At 27.8% G+C, this 15060-nt stretch overlaps 2 protein-coding genes across 4 annotated transcripts; both read right to left on the minus strand.

Annotated features, from left to right (window-relative positions):
• Nucleotides 1–3765: 3765 nt before the first annotated feature.
• Nucleotides 3766–5058, minus strand: LOC8283151 (vacuolar iron transporter homolog 1). Its single transcript, XM_002530464.4, has one exon. It carries the CDS (start codon nucleotides 4723–4725, stop codon nucleotides 4063–4065), a length of 663 nt encoding a protein of 220 aa, XP_002530510.1. The 5' UTR covers nucleotides 4726–5058; the 3' UTR covers nucleotides 3766–4062.
• A 1311-nt stretch (nucleotides 5059–6369) lies between these two features.
• Nucleotides 6370–10904, minus strand: LOC8283150 (exosome complex component RRP41 homolog). Of its 3 annotated transcripts, none has more exons than XM_002530463.4 (12): nucleotides 10581–10904; nucleotides 10004–10060; nucleotides 9801–9847; nucleotides 9665–9725; nucleotides 9535–9573; nucleotides 9368–9435; nucleotides 8235–8313; nucleotides 8091–8127; nucleotides 7699–7815; nucleotides 7523–7608; nucleotides 6943–7032; nucleotides 6370–6790 (listed from the first exon to the last, which is right to left on the minus strand). In XM_002530463.4, the coding sequence occupies exons 2-12, from the start codon at nucleotides 10055–10057 to the stop codon at nucleotides 6743–6745; spliced, it is 726 nt and encodes a 241-aa protein (XP_002530509.2). In that variant the 5' UTR covers nucleotides 10058–10060; nucleotides 10581–10904; the 3' UTR covers nucleotides 6370–6742. The 3 variants fall into 3 exon arrangements, with proteins under 3 accessions (XP_002530509.2, XP_025015136.2, XP_015581668.2); XM_025159368.2 differs by having other exon boundaries at nucleotides 10004–10063; XM_015726182.3 differs by having other exon boundaries at nucleotides 10004–10166; nucleotides 10581–10899.
• Nucleotides 10905–15060: the final 4156 nt, after the last annotated feature.

Genomic DNA, 15060 nt, shown 5'->3' on the forward strand with positions numbered 1-15060 from the left:
ATTTTATAAAAAAAGAAAAGAAAAAAAAAAAACAGAAAACCAAAACGATAAAAAGCACTCCCTAAAATGTTCATCCTTTTTTATTCTTTTAATCGAATAGTTTTTTATTAATTAAAGTTCCAGAATATTAACTAAATAAGCCTTAAATTTTACTTGCATGCACATTTCACATTCATCACAAATAGCATTAAGATGATTTTTCTTTTATACTTTTATACGCCTTTTAACCTTTTTTAGAAAAAACTTTGAACACTTTTTGAATTCTTTTTCTTACTTCGGTACACTTTTTGGATTCTTACTTTAATACATGTTTTAAACTCTTTTAACTTGATAAGATAAATAATATCTATGCATAAAAATATGACCGATCCGATTAGGATTAAAAAGTCAGAACAATTCGGATTAATAACAGCTCAATGTGCAAGTCACAAGTGAATAAAGATTAATAACTAGTAGAGAAACTCGAACAACATGCTCATTCCGAAATATAGGAATAAATCCGAACAGAATAAAAAATAGAATTTAAGTAGAAGACTAATGCTCTACAAGCAAGAAGATAAATTCTATTTTTATACAATTAAGGATCAATCAAGCAGTATATAAGGAGGAGGTTTGACATCCTCCTTATATACAATTATATATTATTTAAGTAGAATACAATTATATAATCGTAATATTCATCTTACGATTATATATTCCTTCACTTGTCCTCCAAATCACTCATTTAACCATCGCAGTAGATTTAAAAGATTCCCTTCTGGTGATTCTTTTGTTTTACTTATTTATAGGTATTCATTTTTAAAGATTATTGTGCCAGGCGTTCATTTACCCAACCAGGTGATTTTTCAATATATATATCAAATACAAATGATATAAACATAATATTACTAAATTCAAAAAATATATACTTATGATATATCTATATATATTCGATATATGTTATTCTATATTTTTTTGCAAAATATATATAATCTCTTAATTTTCTAAAATTATGAGTTTTAAAATCTAATATTCATCTTCCACAATTTTTAAATCCTTATAAAAATTAGCCATTTAAAAATTTTAATGCAATAAAATTTAAACCAATATAAATTCAACTAAATTTTTTTGAAATTAAATTTACCTTTTATGAAATTAAAAAATTTGATGATTAGTTTGGCAGAATAATACAATGAATATATTGAAAGGTAGAACAATATACTAATAAATATGGTTGCGGGGTATATTTGAGGTGGTATAAACAAAAATGGATCTTAAAAGTAAATGTCAAAAGGCTTTTGGTACGAGAGATAAAGGTTCTGAGTTCAAGATTTCCATTTATTTTCTATGGAGGTAATCTTTATAATTGAAAACTACGAAAAGTGTGAAATCCATAAAAAAAATTCTTCATTCCTCTAATATTAACATTTAACATATACTAATCATATTTTTGATAAACAAAATATAAAAAATGCCACAGGTTTTCCTTTGATACTGATCCAGCAATGGAACATTGGGTCGAGCAGAATAGAATCTGAAAGTTTGGCTTTCATATATATGGATGCATTGTACAATGGTGAAAAATCCTTGTTGAGGATGAATTCCAGCCTTACATTTCAAGTTTTGGACTGACCCATCTGGTGTCCAGGTACCTCCAATTTCTCAATTTCGCCATCCTAAAAGCAATTGTAAACCCGACAATGAGATCAAACAAATATCAGCTCTCTCTAATTCCTACTTGGTACCGGAAGCTCCAGTATTCAGAAACCAGATAGAGGCGTGTTTTTTTAGGTCAATATTATTGTTTGATTTTGAGCAAAATCATGTGATTTTAAAGCCTGAAAGTATAAAAGTTAGATGAGTTAGTTATTTTGAGCACTATGACGTCATAAATCAGAAGTGTGCATTGGCTGACTCGGTTTGTAAACCAAAATTTGTTAATTTTTATAAACCGATGCAGATCAAATAAGAAAATTTCAATTCGATTTATAAAATCAAATTATAAACCGAACCGAATAAAAGATGACAATAAACTAATATGATTTAGGTGAATGAGATGCTTGCACTTTACCTTATGAACCATAGTTTGATACGTAAGGCTTGCCATTTCTTTCTTTTAAACTTCTTTTTTAATTTCTTTCTTGTTTACTTCCTTCTATTTTTAATTTCTTTTTCCGTTAATATACATATAACTTTAAAATCAAAGGCTTATCATTTCTTTCTTTTATTTTCTTTCTTGTTAATCTACATATAACTATAAAATCAATTAGTATATATTTCAAAATAATTATTATAAATAATTCATAGTATTTCTTTTTGAAGAAAAAAAATTAAAATTTAACCTACTAACTGCTATTCTAATATTTTTTTCATTATCAAATTTAATATATTACATACAACTAAATTGATTTCTTAAAACTTATTAAAAATAATCTGTTACATAATTTCCAAAATTGGTTTAATAGTGTATTTTATTTTATTAAGCGCTAAATGAAAAAAGTTAAAAAAGAAAATCATAATTAAAACATCGAAATAAAACACACCCTAAACAAGATTGCATTACAGCAGAAGACAAAGTTTCATAGTCGCCAAACAATTTGCAGTATAGACAAAATCTCCTGTGCAAACCTATATTTAAAAAGAGAGCAATTATATAAAAAATTTGAAAAAAAACTCTCACTCATAAAAAAAAAAAATATCTGACTAATAAGCAACACTTAAGATAAGAAATTGTTCTTTTTTTTCAAAAAATTATGGCACGTTATGATATCAACAAAAAAATCATTAAAATTATAATTGATTGTTTGTATAATGGAAGACCGAAAATTGTAACCGACTCCTAAGAATTAGTTAAGGTATAATCTTTTATGTCAAGTGACATCTATGTGACAAATGGGACTTCTATAGTTTAAATCAAGTGGTATATATGTGTCAAATGGAACTTCTATAACAACAGAGATAATACAATCTCTTTAAGAAATTAAGAATATATAATTTAAAATTATATAACTTGCCATATGGAATATATAAAGTAATGGTAGAGAATAATGTTAATAGTAAACATTAACTTGATTTTAATAGTTTAAATTTCTTATAATAAATAAGAAGTTATACTTTAAATGTTACTTATAATTTAACAAACCTAATAGTGCACTAAAATAACTAAAATTCTTATAATTTAAAAAAATAGTGTTAAAATTTATACAAATTGCTAAATAAGAAAGAAATTTTTTTGTATAGATAACTGCTTTCATATATATATATAATTTGTTATATTTTTTCTTGTGAATCGTAAGAAGATAAAAGGCATATAATTTTTCAACTTTTATATATTGATTATACAATAACTATTAATTAATAATTTTAAATTTTTTTTATTTAGATATATACGTTTCCACCTATATACCAAATCAATAAATGATTGACACATATTTATTAGTATTAAATTACACGGTGTTAGCTATTTATTTGGAAGTGCGGTTTGATGAGTTGAAATTTTATGTTAGTTGCTGTTTAGGAAGAAAAGTAAAGCATGTTAGTGACTACCACTTCTCCTTTCAATCGTCCACTTCCACGATTCTTTGCTATTCCGTTTCCAAGTTCTGGTACCAATCTTTTCAAAGAATCGACTGGAAGTTTTGAGTTTGTTCTTGCTAATAAATGTAGAAAGCTAAAGGGAGAAGGTGTCCCTTCGATAAGATATTATTACCTCATTAATAAGATATTATGATGAAATTATTAGAAAATCATAGACAAGAATCAACTATAAAACATCATATAGACAGATTCTGTAATCTTAAAATGCATGTTTTGAAGGGAGAATACAATACGTATCCCATGTCCCTTACTTTGCAAGAACTGGACATCTTTATTTGTAGTAAGACACATGATCATTAGATAAGACAGGCGATGCAATCAGATATCACTTCTTTGTTTTTCTGTTGGCTTCTTTCTCATCAAAGCCAACCTTCTTTCCATGCATATGTCATACCTCATACACACAAGGAAAACACAGTAACGTAGTTATACTGGACACGAACAACTTCACAGAAAGAAAAAAAATAAAATAAAGAAAAGGGTAAGTCACAGAGCAGTTGATCCAATAAGTTTGGTTAGACCGAAGGTTATAGCAATAGCTATCAGTCCTCCAACCAAAACCCTAGCTGAGGACCTCACCACTGGAGCCTTCCCCAACACAGCCCCAACCCATCCAAAGATCACCAAAGCCAAGCTCACAGCTCCAACTACTGCTCCTAGTCTCGCCTTATAATTACTTATGAATGAGGCAGCTAGCAATGGCACTATTGCACCCATTGAAAAGGCAAGAGCTGAGGCTACAGCAGCTTGCAATGGGTTTGGTAAACTCTCCTTATCTCCTTCTTCTTCTTCTTCTTCTTCATTTCCATGGTCTCTCTTTTCTTGAGCTAGCTCTATATCCAACTGAGAATACACAGACACAAACTCGCCTATAGCCATACTACAAGCACCAGCTACCAAACCAGCAAACCCAGTTAATATCATGGCCTTAATGTCTTGTTTTATAGCACCAACACCCATCATCAATGATCCAATGGAGACCAAACCATCATTTGCGCCAAGAACAGCCGCTCGCAGCCATTGTGCTCTTTTTGAGTAGTCAAAGTTGTCCTTGGCTTCAAGCTCCAGAGTAGTTATTTGTTGCTCAACATCATTATGAACAGCAAGAGGAAACTTGGTGCTGTTGAGAGATGCTTGATTGCTTGCCATTGAAAATAGAAAAAGAAAAGGTGGAATGGGAATGTGACAAAGATGTTATATGATGATGGAAAGCAGATAGAGAAGTGGGGAGGACACAAGCCCCTGAAGAAGGGTATTTATAGAGGGACAACTTTGCTCGGTGGAGGCAAAAATGGCCATATATTTATGAATAAAACTCGTTGCACTGAACAACACTGTAATAAAATGATTTCTCACGCTCAGTTTTGGTAAACATTTATCTGCGGAGTCATTTCAGTAGCTTTAGCTTTTGTCATAGAAGACTGTTATTATTATTATTATTATTATTATTATTAATGCATAATCTGACTTTCTGCAGCATACCGAACCTACCTAAGTTGTATCAATTTTAGTACAAATTGATTAATTAAAGACAGCTTTTTAATAGCATCACTGACTATAAGTAAGACTGTATAGATAACTAAAAGAAACATAGTTAATGACTCATTATAAGGCCTAAAGAACGCACACACACACTCAAAATGAATTGCTGAATCGGAGAGCACTTGTGGATGAAGTTGCGGGTAAGGATATAATATTTGTAAATTAGAGGGAGTGTGCCTTCCACACGAAAGCCGCCATCTTCCCATTATATTTAATTAACAAAAGCAGCAATGCCGATATTGGGGAATATCCCACTCAAAAGAGGCCATCGCTATATGTGTCATTATTCGGTTTTTTTCCATCTTTAATGGAGGCCCAACTCTCTCTTATTATGCATTTATAATTTTATTCGTTTCTTTGTCTTTGTTCACGTGGGTGATACTTATAAGGAGGATTAAGTATCGTTTTTTATTTTTTGCATAGGCTTGAAATCTGGCAAGATTTCATTGTGGAACTTTACATGCTAAAATAATGAAAGAAAAATATGGTATTTATATCCCTTCATTTACTAGTTTATCCACAAATTAACTCATCTGACGTGATTCTACTATAAATTAGAAATTTGAGGCATCTCAATTTTAACCACCAGAGGCGCTTGTGCCGCGCACGCATTCGAGACCCACCTCTTCCTCTTCCTCCTCCAAAATTATAATTGTTAAAAGAAAAAATCTCTCAATTCTTTATATCCCATGGTGTCCTGAATTTCTAATAAACAAATAAGCACTTCCTTATGGTGGAGACCTTGCACTATGGTTTTTTATATATAAAAGAAAGCAAATTATATCTAGAATCGCTGGGATCTTATTATTATTATTATTATTATTATTATTATTAATATAAGGAGCAGTTAGCTTTACAATTTTGAAGTAGTTAATAATCACTTGACCCAATACCTCAATGAGCAACAGTTGGAGTCGCAAAAGAAAAGAACTGTGAAAGATTAGAATACAAGTAAGCTATCTGCAACCACTCCAAGCAATCCATGAGGCCTCATTTAATACAAGCAAGCATGGATAAAAAGGACAATTGACACAGAAACACAACGCAGCCATATTTCCAGCACTAAAATCTTAAGCAAAACTCTATGGTTTTGCCATAAAAGATGCATGTTATCGTCCTCTTAAGAAATTCTAATCTCTCTTCTTCATTCCCAAACCTGTTCCCATCTCTTCTCTCTATCACGGGTCTGATATTATCATCAGCTTTTATGCAACAAAGATGCTACATAACCACTTCAAAACATATGCCACATTACTAGAAAAATGCTCTAAAACCACTTAAAAGTGAACAATTTGCCAACAATATTCAAAATTGATGCCACGTAATTTCTAAACCAAATGCTACCAGCAGAAGGGAAAAAAAATGAAGCTAAACATGTTTGCCACTCAATTTTACCTTGGGATGTAACACCCACTTGGAACTGGAATAATACAGGCTGAATAAGATAGGGAAATTCAAGAACCTATGAATAATACAAGGTGTACTTAAAAGGTGTTATCAACCAGGCCGACCTTTGGTTGGTTATGAGTAAGTGACCTTTTGAATTCCCTCGTTGACTGTTATATCCCTATTTGACATTATCAGGTTATGAGCAAGTGACTTTTTGATTTCTTACTAACACCAACTACAACCCTCTCCGATATTCCAGTTGCTTGGTATTCTCCAGCAATATCTGCAAGGAAGCCGTCACAGAAAAATAACTCTAATTAGGCCGTCACAGACACACATGTGCTTCTCAGAAGGAATAAAAACATTCAAATTGCACAAGATATTGATTTCTTAGTGCTGATACTCAAACAACATTTTGTGCAAAATTTTCCTTACTTCTCGAATATAATTTGCTATTGCCTTGCAGCCCTCGACAGCAAGTTGCATAACGTTTTCAAAGGTATCAATTGGCAACTTAGCATCCATCTGCATTAGAAAGTACAACACTTCATGAGTTTTAACTTTCATCTCGGGAAAAGGAAAACTAAAAAAGCTAGTGAAGGAAAAAAAAACTAAGCCCTAATTCTCTAAAGATGGCTTAGAAGTTAGAAAAAAACGAGATTGGTTGAAATCCAAGAAGTTAACAAAATTTTAAGTCATTGAAGGAATTAAAGAAGCAGACAATGTTAGCCGACCCTTAGCCCAACAAAGCTGGACAAAATCATGCTCAGACAACTACAATGACTTGGTGTTTTCTTTCTTCTAATTCTTACATGAAGAAAGATTCACCTGGAAATTGCAGCCGAAAGGGGACAATGAAAAGATTAAAGAAACAGAGAAAAAAAAAAAAACAGAAATAGGAACCTCAAAAAGATATCACGCTGCAAGATTACATAAGCACAAAACAGGAAGCACAAGTCTCAACAAATTTGTGACAATTAAATGAGAGACGGATCAGATCTTGAATGATGCAAACCTGAAGAAGAGTGACTTTGTCCAACTTAGGTAAGATTCCAACAGTAACATCCGGACCTCCTGCACTGTCTTCAACATAGTTCAAATCTGCATACATTTGACTAGTGTCAACTTCACAATTAAACATCAAATTATCATTGGGAAAGAGAACTACATACTCCCATAAAGTTCAATTACCAAGAAGAGGAGTGCTATTGAGATATCCAGCACTACAAGAAGTAACAAGATCACGCATGGGGATTCCAGCATCTGCCAGGGCCAAGGTTGCAGCATTGATACATGCAGATCTAGTTCCTGCAGACAACATATAGCAGGATCAAGAAAACCTGTTTCATTCTTGAAGATAGATCTTTAACAGGAATAAAGTGAAGCATGGAGTAATTCCCACTATTAAAGATGCTACATAAACTCTAAGAGATATAGGCTGGTTGAGCTTCTTTACTTTAGGTTGTCTTGAGAGTCTATGCCTCCATGCACCACCACAGGATCAATTTGTTTTACAAACATATTACGAGTTGACAATTAATCATCTAGTTAGCAAAAGAACTCATTAGTGACTTGGATGTTACCTCCATCTGCTTGCAGAACTCGTACATAGATATCTATCTGCAAAGTAAAATACAATGCTTTAGAGATAGGATAAGAAGGATGGGGATGTGGAGGGTAGCAATATCCAGTCATGTTAGAAAGATCCCAAGAAGTTGCAACAAGACCTGAGATCGAGGCATCAAGTGTGTCAATATGCATTCTTCCATTGTCTGACGAATAACTAGAGATATTTCTGTTGATCGCCTGCATTTAAAACAACTAAATAACCATACAAAGCCAATATATAGAGTGACAACCATCAAAACATAAAAGCCTTGCCAATGTGTTAACAGCATGCAGAATGTGTTACTACTACTGCAACAACCAACTATATATGTAAGCAATGCAAACACAGCCCAATTTGTGACTACCATTTGAAAAATGAAAGCAGCCTTATTAACACTAGCTATTCAGGATACAATAGCGTAAACTAGAAAATTAAGGAAGTATTAGTGTAGGTGATCTCTTTAATGTTCTAGATATTCCTTCACTTGAATATCCTGGGTATGATCTAATAAAAATTAACAATCACAATAGACCCAAATTGTTGACTAGTTATCAATGATTTTAACATTTAGTTCTTAATAACAATTGCTGCATTTATTTATGAGTTCAAATATGAACCTCCATTGCAACTAAAATGAAAAAAGAAGGTCCATAAAAGTAAATTTGTTACAGTTTGACGTTTACCATTCTTTGGATGCTAAGATGTCAACCTATTAGCAATTCCAAGATGGCATAGGCAACATCGGAAATCTTGTAAAAGCATTGGTTCAATTGAGAAAAGCAATTGCCCCCTGAAGCATGAGTTTGACAATATACTTGAAACAACAGCTGCATTATGGACAATCTGAACTACATATCAATAAGCAGTTGCTCTTACTATACTTGCAGAACCTCCAGCTAATTATTGTTGGCATCATTTGAAAGTAGATGGGTTTATTTATTACTTCACGAAAACAAACAGGATTTTTTAAGCTTAAAATTTTACAAGAGTAGCTCCCAAACAAATATTTCTTCCTCTTTCAATTATATTATAGATATGATTTGCGTTGACTACCACTAAACAGTTATTTTGACATAATAAAACTAGCTGAATCCCGATTTTAACGGATTAACAGTTCTTAATGAAATAAAGATTACAATAACTTCTTTAAACGTAATATAAGACTAAAAAAATAAAAAGAATACATTAAAAAGTCAAATGAAACAGTCCATTTTCAAGTAAATGAACCTCACAAAATAAAAGGTTGATTACCTGTCCCCCTTTGGTTTTCTCATGCGATCTCCAGTACTAAAATTAGCCATGGTGTACTCACATCGCACCTGAGATATGCATAAAGACAAACATTATGTGAGAGTTACTCCTAATCAAAAGGAAGATACCAAAATGTAGGGGTTCAAATACAGAAATAAAAATATTACCAATGCCTGATCAATAATCTGTTGGCTTCTGTTTTGGACCTGGACAAGAAGGGAGTAGAAACCAATTTAAACTGACACAAATATATGACCTCACAACCTGACAGAGGAAATATATATAAAGAAAGAATACCTCTCTTGGCCCATAAACTGCAGCAATCACTTTAGTGTTACCCATCTCAAAAACAGCAGAACTGCAAAACCCCAACTTTACTTCAAATATTCTAAAACAGAGCCAAGAATAATTGAAATATGAGTTGTTCACATACCCATCGGCTTTGGAAACAGCACCAATCTGTGCTCGAAGTTGCCTCATCTGATATTAAGAAAACAAATGAGAATCTAAAAAATAGGCAATGAAGCAAAAGCTGAAAATGGAAATTAAAGTTCTACTATTAAACTACTAAACTAGGATCAATGTACCTAAACCGATGAATAAAAAAATATAGTGTGAAGAGAAAGAGAGGCATACTTCCATGGGGCGCCGACCATCCAGACGGAGTCCTTCAGGACTAACGTACTCCATCTTCTGCTGATGATGGAGCAAAGGAATAAAGAGAGAGAACCAAAGCAACAATACTATAACAGGAATAAGAGCGTGATGGCCTAAGATGTCACTTCCAAATCAGCAAATCCTGAACATACAATGCAATAAGGATCAACTTAGGCTAACCCAAAAACAGTACTAACAGCTAAAGACCCATGAGAAGCTATTATTCAGCGTAAGCTAAAAACATTGAGCATGTCATCAAATTCGAAAATTTTCAATTTGAAACTATTTAGGCGAAGGGCACAGTGACAGCAATTCGGTTTTATATTTAACATGTCAAGAAATCAGAAACTGCTATTGAATGTTATTATTCCATGTCAAGAAAAAAGAAAAAGAAGAAGAAGGAATTAAATAAGACTAAACATGCTTCCTGCTGTAAAATCCTTCTCAACAAATCTAAAAATTCAATCTTAAGCTTTCACAAAAGAAATGTCTAATTAAAAACCTTCAAATCTATCAAACCAACTAGTTTTAATCAACAAAAAACAAGCAAACAAACCTTTTTCTATGGGAGAGCAGAAATCAATGCCATTCCCTTGCCATCCATGTTTCGACAAAACTCGATGAACGGGTCTTACTCAATGGAGGCTGGCGTCGTGAAAACTCAACAGCACCACCTCAAAGAAGCAGTGAAAGATTTCTACTTAAGGTGGAGCGAGGATGGTGAGAGAATGGGTTCGAGTTTAGGTTTTTGGCATGATTTTTTTTTTTTTCTTTGTAATATGTTTATTTTTAAATTCACTTTTTTTATAAATTAATTAAGAGTATAGTATTTTGGACAAAGGGTCAATCCTGTTAAGTGGTCAAACAAGTCGAATTTAGACTATTTCAACAAATTGGCCCAAATTCTATTTTTTAGAGCAATTTAGTTCAAATTATATTTAAATATTATCAATTCACTAGCTTAACTGGTAAAGACTTTTACCACTAGAAATAGAAGTCTTAAATTCGAAATCCATATATTTCTTATGGGATTAATTCTTTATCCAATGAAAAACTAAGAAAAATATAAAATTCAAAGTGACCCATTCAAGAATCTAACATTCTAATAACTAACATATATTAATCGTATTTTTAATTAAAAAACATTTAAATATTATATATATTTTTTACTCTTTAAAATATATTAAAATACTTATTCTTAATTTTTTATACTAATTTATTATTTTTGTTAGAAATGTAAAGAAAAGTATTGCTTCCCCACACCAATATCAAAAGCAACTAAAATCATAAGATTCAATTGGGAAACAAAATTAAAAGCTACGAAGCAATAGAATAAATAAGATATAACAATTTAATACCTTATCAATCTCCTATTTATCTTTTATAAGGATTAAAAATATCTTAAATTTTAAATTTCTAGAACGTCCAACATAAAATTGAGAGATAAATTTTTATTTAAAATGTATAAGAATAAGTTAGTAATTCTAATACTAATTCAATATTTTTATTATTGTTGTAGTTTTAGTAATTTCATTAGAGGTTAAAACTAAAATTAATATTAGAAATATAAAAACCATTTATGTACTAGATTTAAAATAAAGTGTAAATTAAAATATTAATTTAGCAATCAAAAGAATTTGTAACAAAAAAAAAATAGACATATTGCATGATGTTCTTACATTTTATTTGATTTTTTTAGCTTTTCAATAAAATAAAATAAAATAACATATTTATTACTGGAGATTCGTATCTCAAAATTTAAGAAATATAACAATTTTTCTTCTCATATTTTAACTGAAAATAAAAGATTCAGAAAAAAAAAAAACTGAAATAAAATTTACATTTTGCTAGTTGAGATTAATTCATCATTTCTCAATTTCATGGAGAAAAAATAATAATAAGCTGGTGAAGCAAGCAACATTAAAGCAAATGAAGCTACTAGAAAAAATATTCAAAAGCAAATTGTCTATATTTACAACACTTATTAATCCAGCAAAATTATCAAAATCAACTTATTAACTTAACATTGTTCTGTAAGAGCATCTCAATAATTTTAAAGAATATAATTTTTATTATAAAAGGTATTTTAAAATATTATAAATAGTCTTTTATTTTAAAAAATTTAATTTTTATAATAAATTTTATTTGAAATAATGAACTCTTAGTAATTTACTTTTCTTTATTCTATAAATATTTATAAGTTCTTTCTTTTCAAAAATTTCTGATAGGAAAGATAAAAATAAAAAACTTCAATTAATAAAGTATATGAAAACTGTTAGTCCATTTAATTAATTTTAAAATAGAAAATGAAGTTTGATTCTTTAAATGTAGAGAGTCAAACCAAAACTCACTTTATATTTAAATAATAAAAGTCTATTAAAATTTTACTTTATGAAATGGCTTTTTAAAATAAATTTTTTTATTTATATAAAAAATACGTTTAAGGTAGTCTAACAAAATATTTCAATATAAAAAATAAAATAATTTATTTAAGTCCAGTAATTTTTATATTTTACTTTCTATTTATTTTTATAAACATCAATAATTTAAATTTTTTTAATTTTTTTGTCAAAAAATTAAAGATATCAATTAATAAAATATATGAAGATTTATACTGCATTTAATTAACTCAAAAAAAAATTAAAATTGGGCTATTTAAATATGTAAAGTCATACTAATTTTTGTTTTATATCTAAAAAAAGTAAAAAAATTATTAAAATCTTATTTTATTTTTATGAGATGAGTCATTAAAGTAAAAAATTAATATATATTAAAAACAGGATAATTACTATTTATCCATTGCCTTTTTATTTAAGAAATTATCTCACAAAATAAAATTTTGATGGATTTTTTGTATAGAGATTGACTCTTTATTTTTTTTTAAGTATAAAATGAATAGTTGATTTGACTTTCTATGTTTGGAGCCACACATTTCACTTTCTATTTGAAATTTAATAGATACACTATAAATTTGTATATACTTTATTGTTTGATATTTTTAATTTAATTTTTATTGTCAAAAGTTAAAAAGATAATGAAAAATTAAAACCATAAATATTAATAAAATAAAAATAAATAATAAATAATAAAATATTGAAAATCTCACTAAACTTAAATAAATTCTTATATATTAAAATATTTTTTAAAATATTATTTATTATAGAAATCAATAGTATTATTGGAGATGCTTTTATATTATTTTTATTATATTATTTCCTTTTTATATTTCTACAAAATTAATTATTAGCGTTCTCCTTTCCAATCAACACAATTAGAAGACCAAATTAATAAATAAAAATATAATTTGATCATTAAATTTATTATTAACAGTTAAATCATTAAAATTAATTTTTTACTCAATTAAAATAAAAATTTTATTTTTAGTATTACTTAATTCTAATATCTAATAAAATAATAGTAAAAATAAATATTTTAACTATGAATTTGTTTTTATTTTAGGCTGTCTATTTCCTTTAAAATAACTTGTTTCTTGAAAATACTTTGTAAGGAAAATATTTTTTTATGTGTGGCTGCAATGTTCAAAGTCATTAAAAGTGAAGAAAGAGTATGTACTTTGAGAAGAGGAAAGAAAAATATTTACTTCAATTAAGATAAAGAAAATTATTTTACCGTTTTAGATAAAATTTTCGGTTGTTAGTGAAAAAATATTAAATTAATATTTAATACATAATATATAGTATAATAATATAATAAATTAATATACATAGTATGATATAGTATAATAATAAATTATTAAATAATATAGTTAATAAATAATATAAATTAATATAAATTAATATTAATATTAATAATTATTAATAAATAATTAATAATTAATAATTAATTAATATTAAATAAATAAATTATTTAAATTAAATTTATATTAAATATTCAATTTAAATTATATTAGATAATTCTAGAAAATAATTATAATTATATATAGTTGAATATTTTAATTTTAATATAATTAAATATTATATTCAATTAAAATATTATAATAAAATATAATGAAATTAATATAAAATATAATAAATTTAAATATTCAAATTAATAAAATTTATAAATAAAATTGATTTTTCTTCAAATTATAAAAAGAATAAATTAATAAAAATATTAATATAAAATAAATATAATGCGAGATAAAAATAGATAAGACTGCTTCCTACATATTTTATACCCTCTCTTATAAAAAAACTGGTAACACCGACTCTATTGGTAATTTCATCAATCATTCATTTATCATAAAAATAAATTAATTCAACTAATCTTTTTATACCTCTAGTAAAAAATATTTCATAAAAAATATCTATATGATCTTAATTATAGAATGAGTTAAATATGACATTTATTATTTTGTCTTAAAAATTCTCTTAAAATATTTTTTGACGAGCAAATTGAAAAATTTTAAATTTTGTAACGATGAATAAACATGCTTATATAAAGAGGATGTGTAAATATTATAACAAAAACTAAATTGGTAAAAAGAATATTGTTTTAATTTTTAAAAGGAAAGTTATTTTCTTCTAAAAATTATAAGATTTTTTATCTATTAAAAAATATACTTTTTAAGTCATTTTCTTAAGCATCGAAAATATGAGAAAGTTTAGAAAATACTTTTTTGATAATATTTTATGTAAAATAAATAGAACTTTAATAATCTTTAAATAATTTAATAATTTAATAACCTTATTCTAAATATAAGTATGTTTAAAATATTTAAAATATTAAGACTAAATTATAATAGAATTAAATAATTTTAAAAAATATTTAATTATTTTCACTATGTACTAAAATTAATTTATTATAAAGCTAATTATTATTTCCACTAAGATTAATAAACACAATACAAAAATAATAATTTCGAATGAGTTTTATATTTATAACAATTTAAAAAATTAAATATAATCTTTTTATAAATTTAACTATTTAGCCATATTGATTTTATTTTTAATATAATAAAATGATACGAAAAATAAGTCATGTATTAAAAGAAAAATTGAAAGATAAATAATAATTTTGTCATGAGTAAAATATTG

Source organism: Ricinus communis, chromosome 10 (genome assembly GCF_019578655.1).
Source record: "Ricinus communis isolate WT05 ecotype wild-type chromosome 10, ASM1957865v1, whole genome shotgun sequence".
Classification (NCBI taxonomy): domain Eukaryota; kingdom Viridiplantae; phylum Streptophyta; class Magnoliopsida; order Malpighiales; family Euphorbiaceae; genus Ricinus; species Ricinus communis.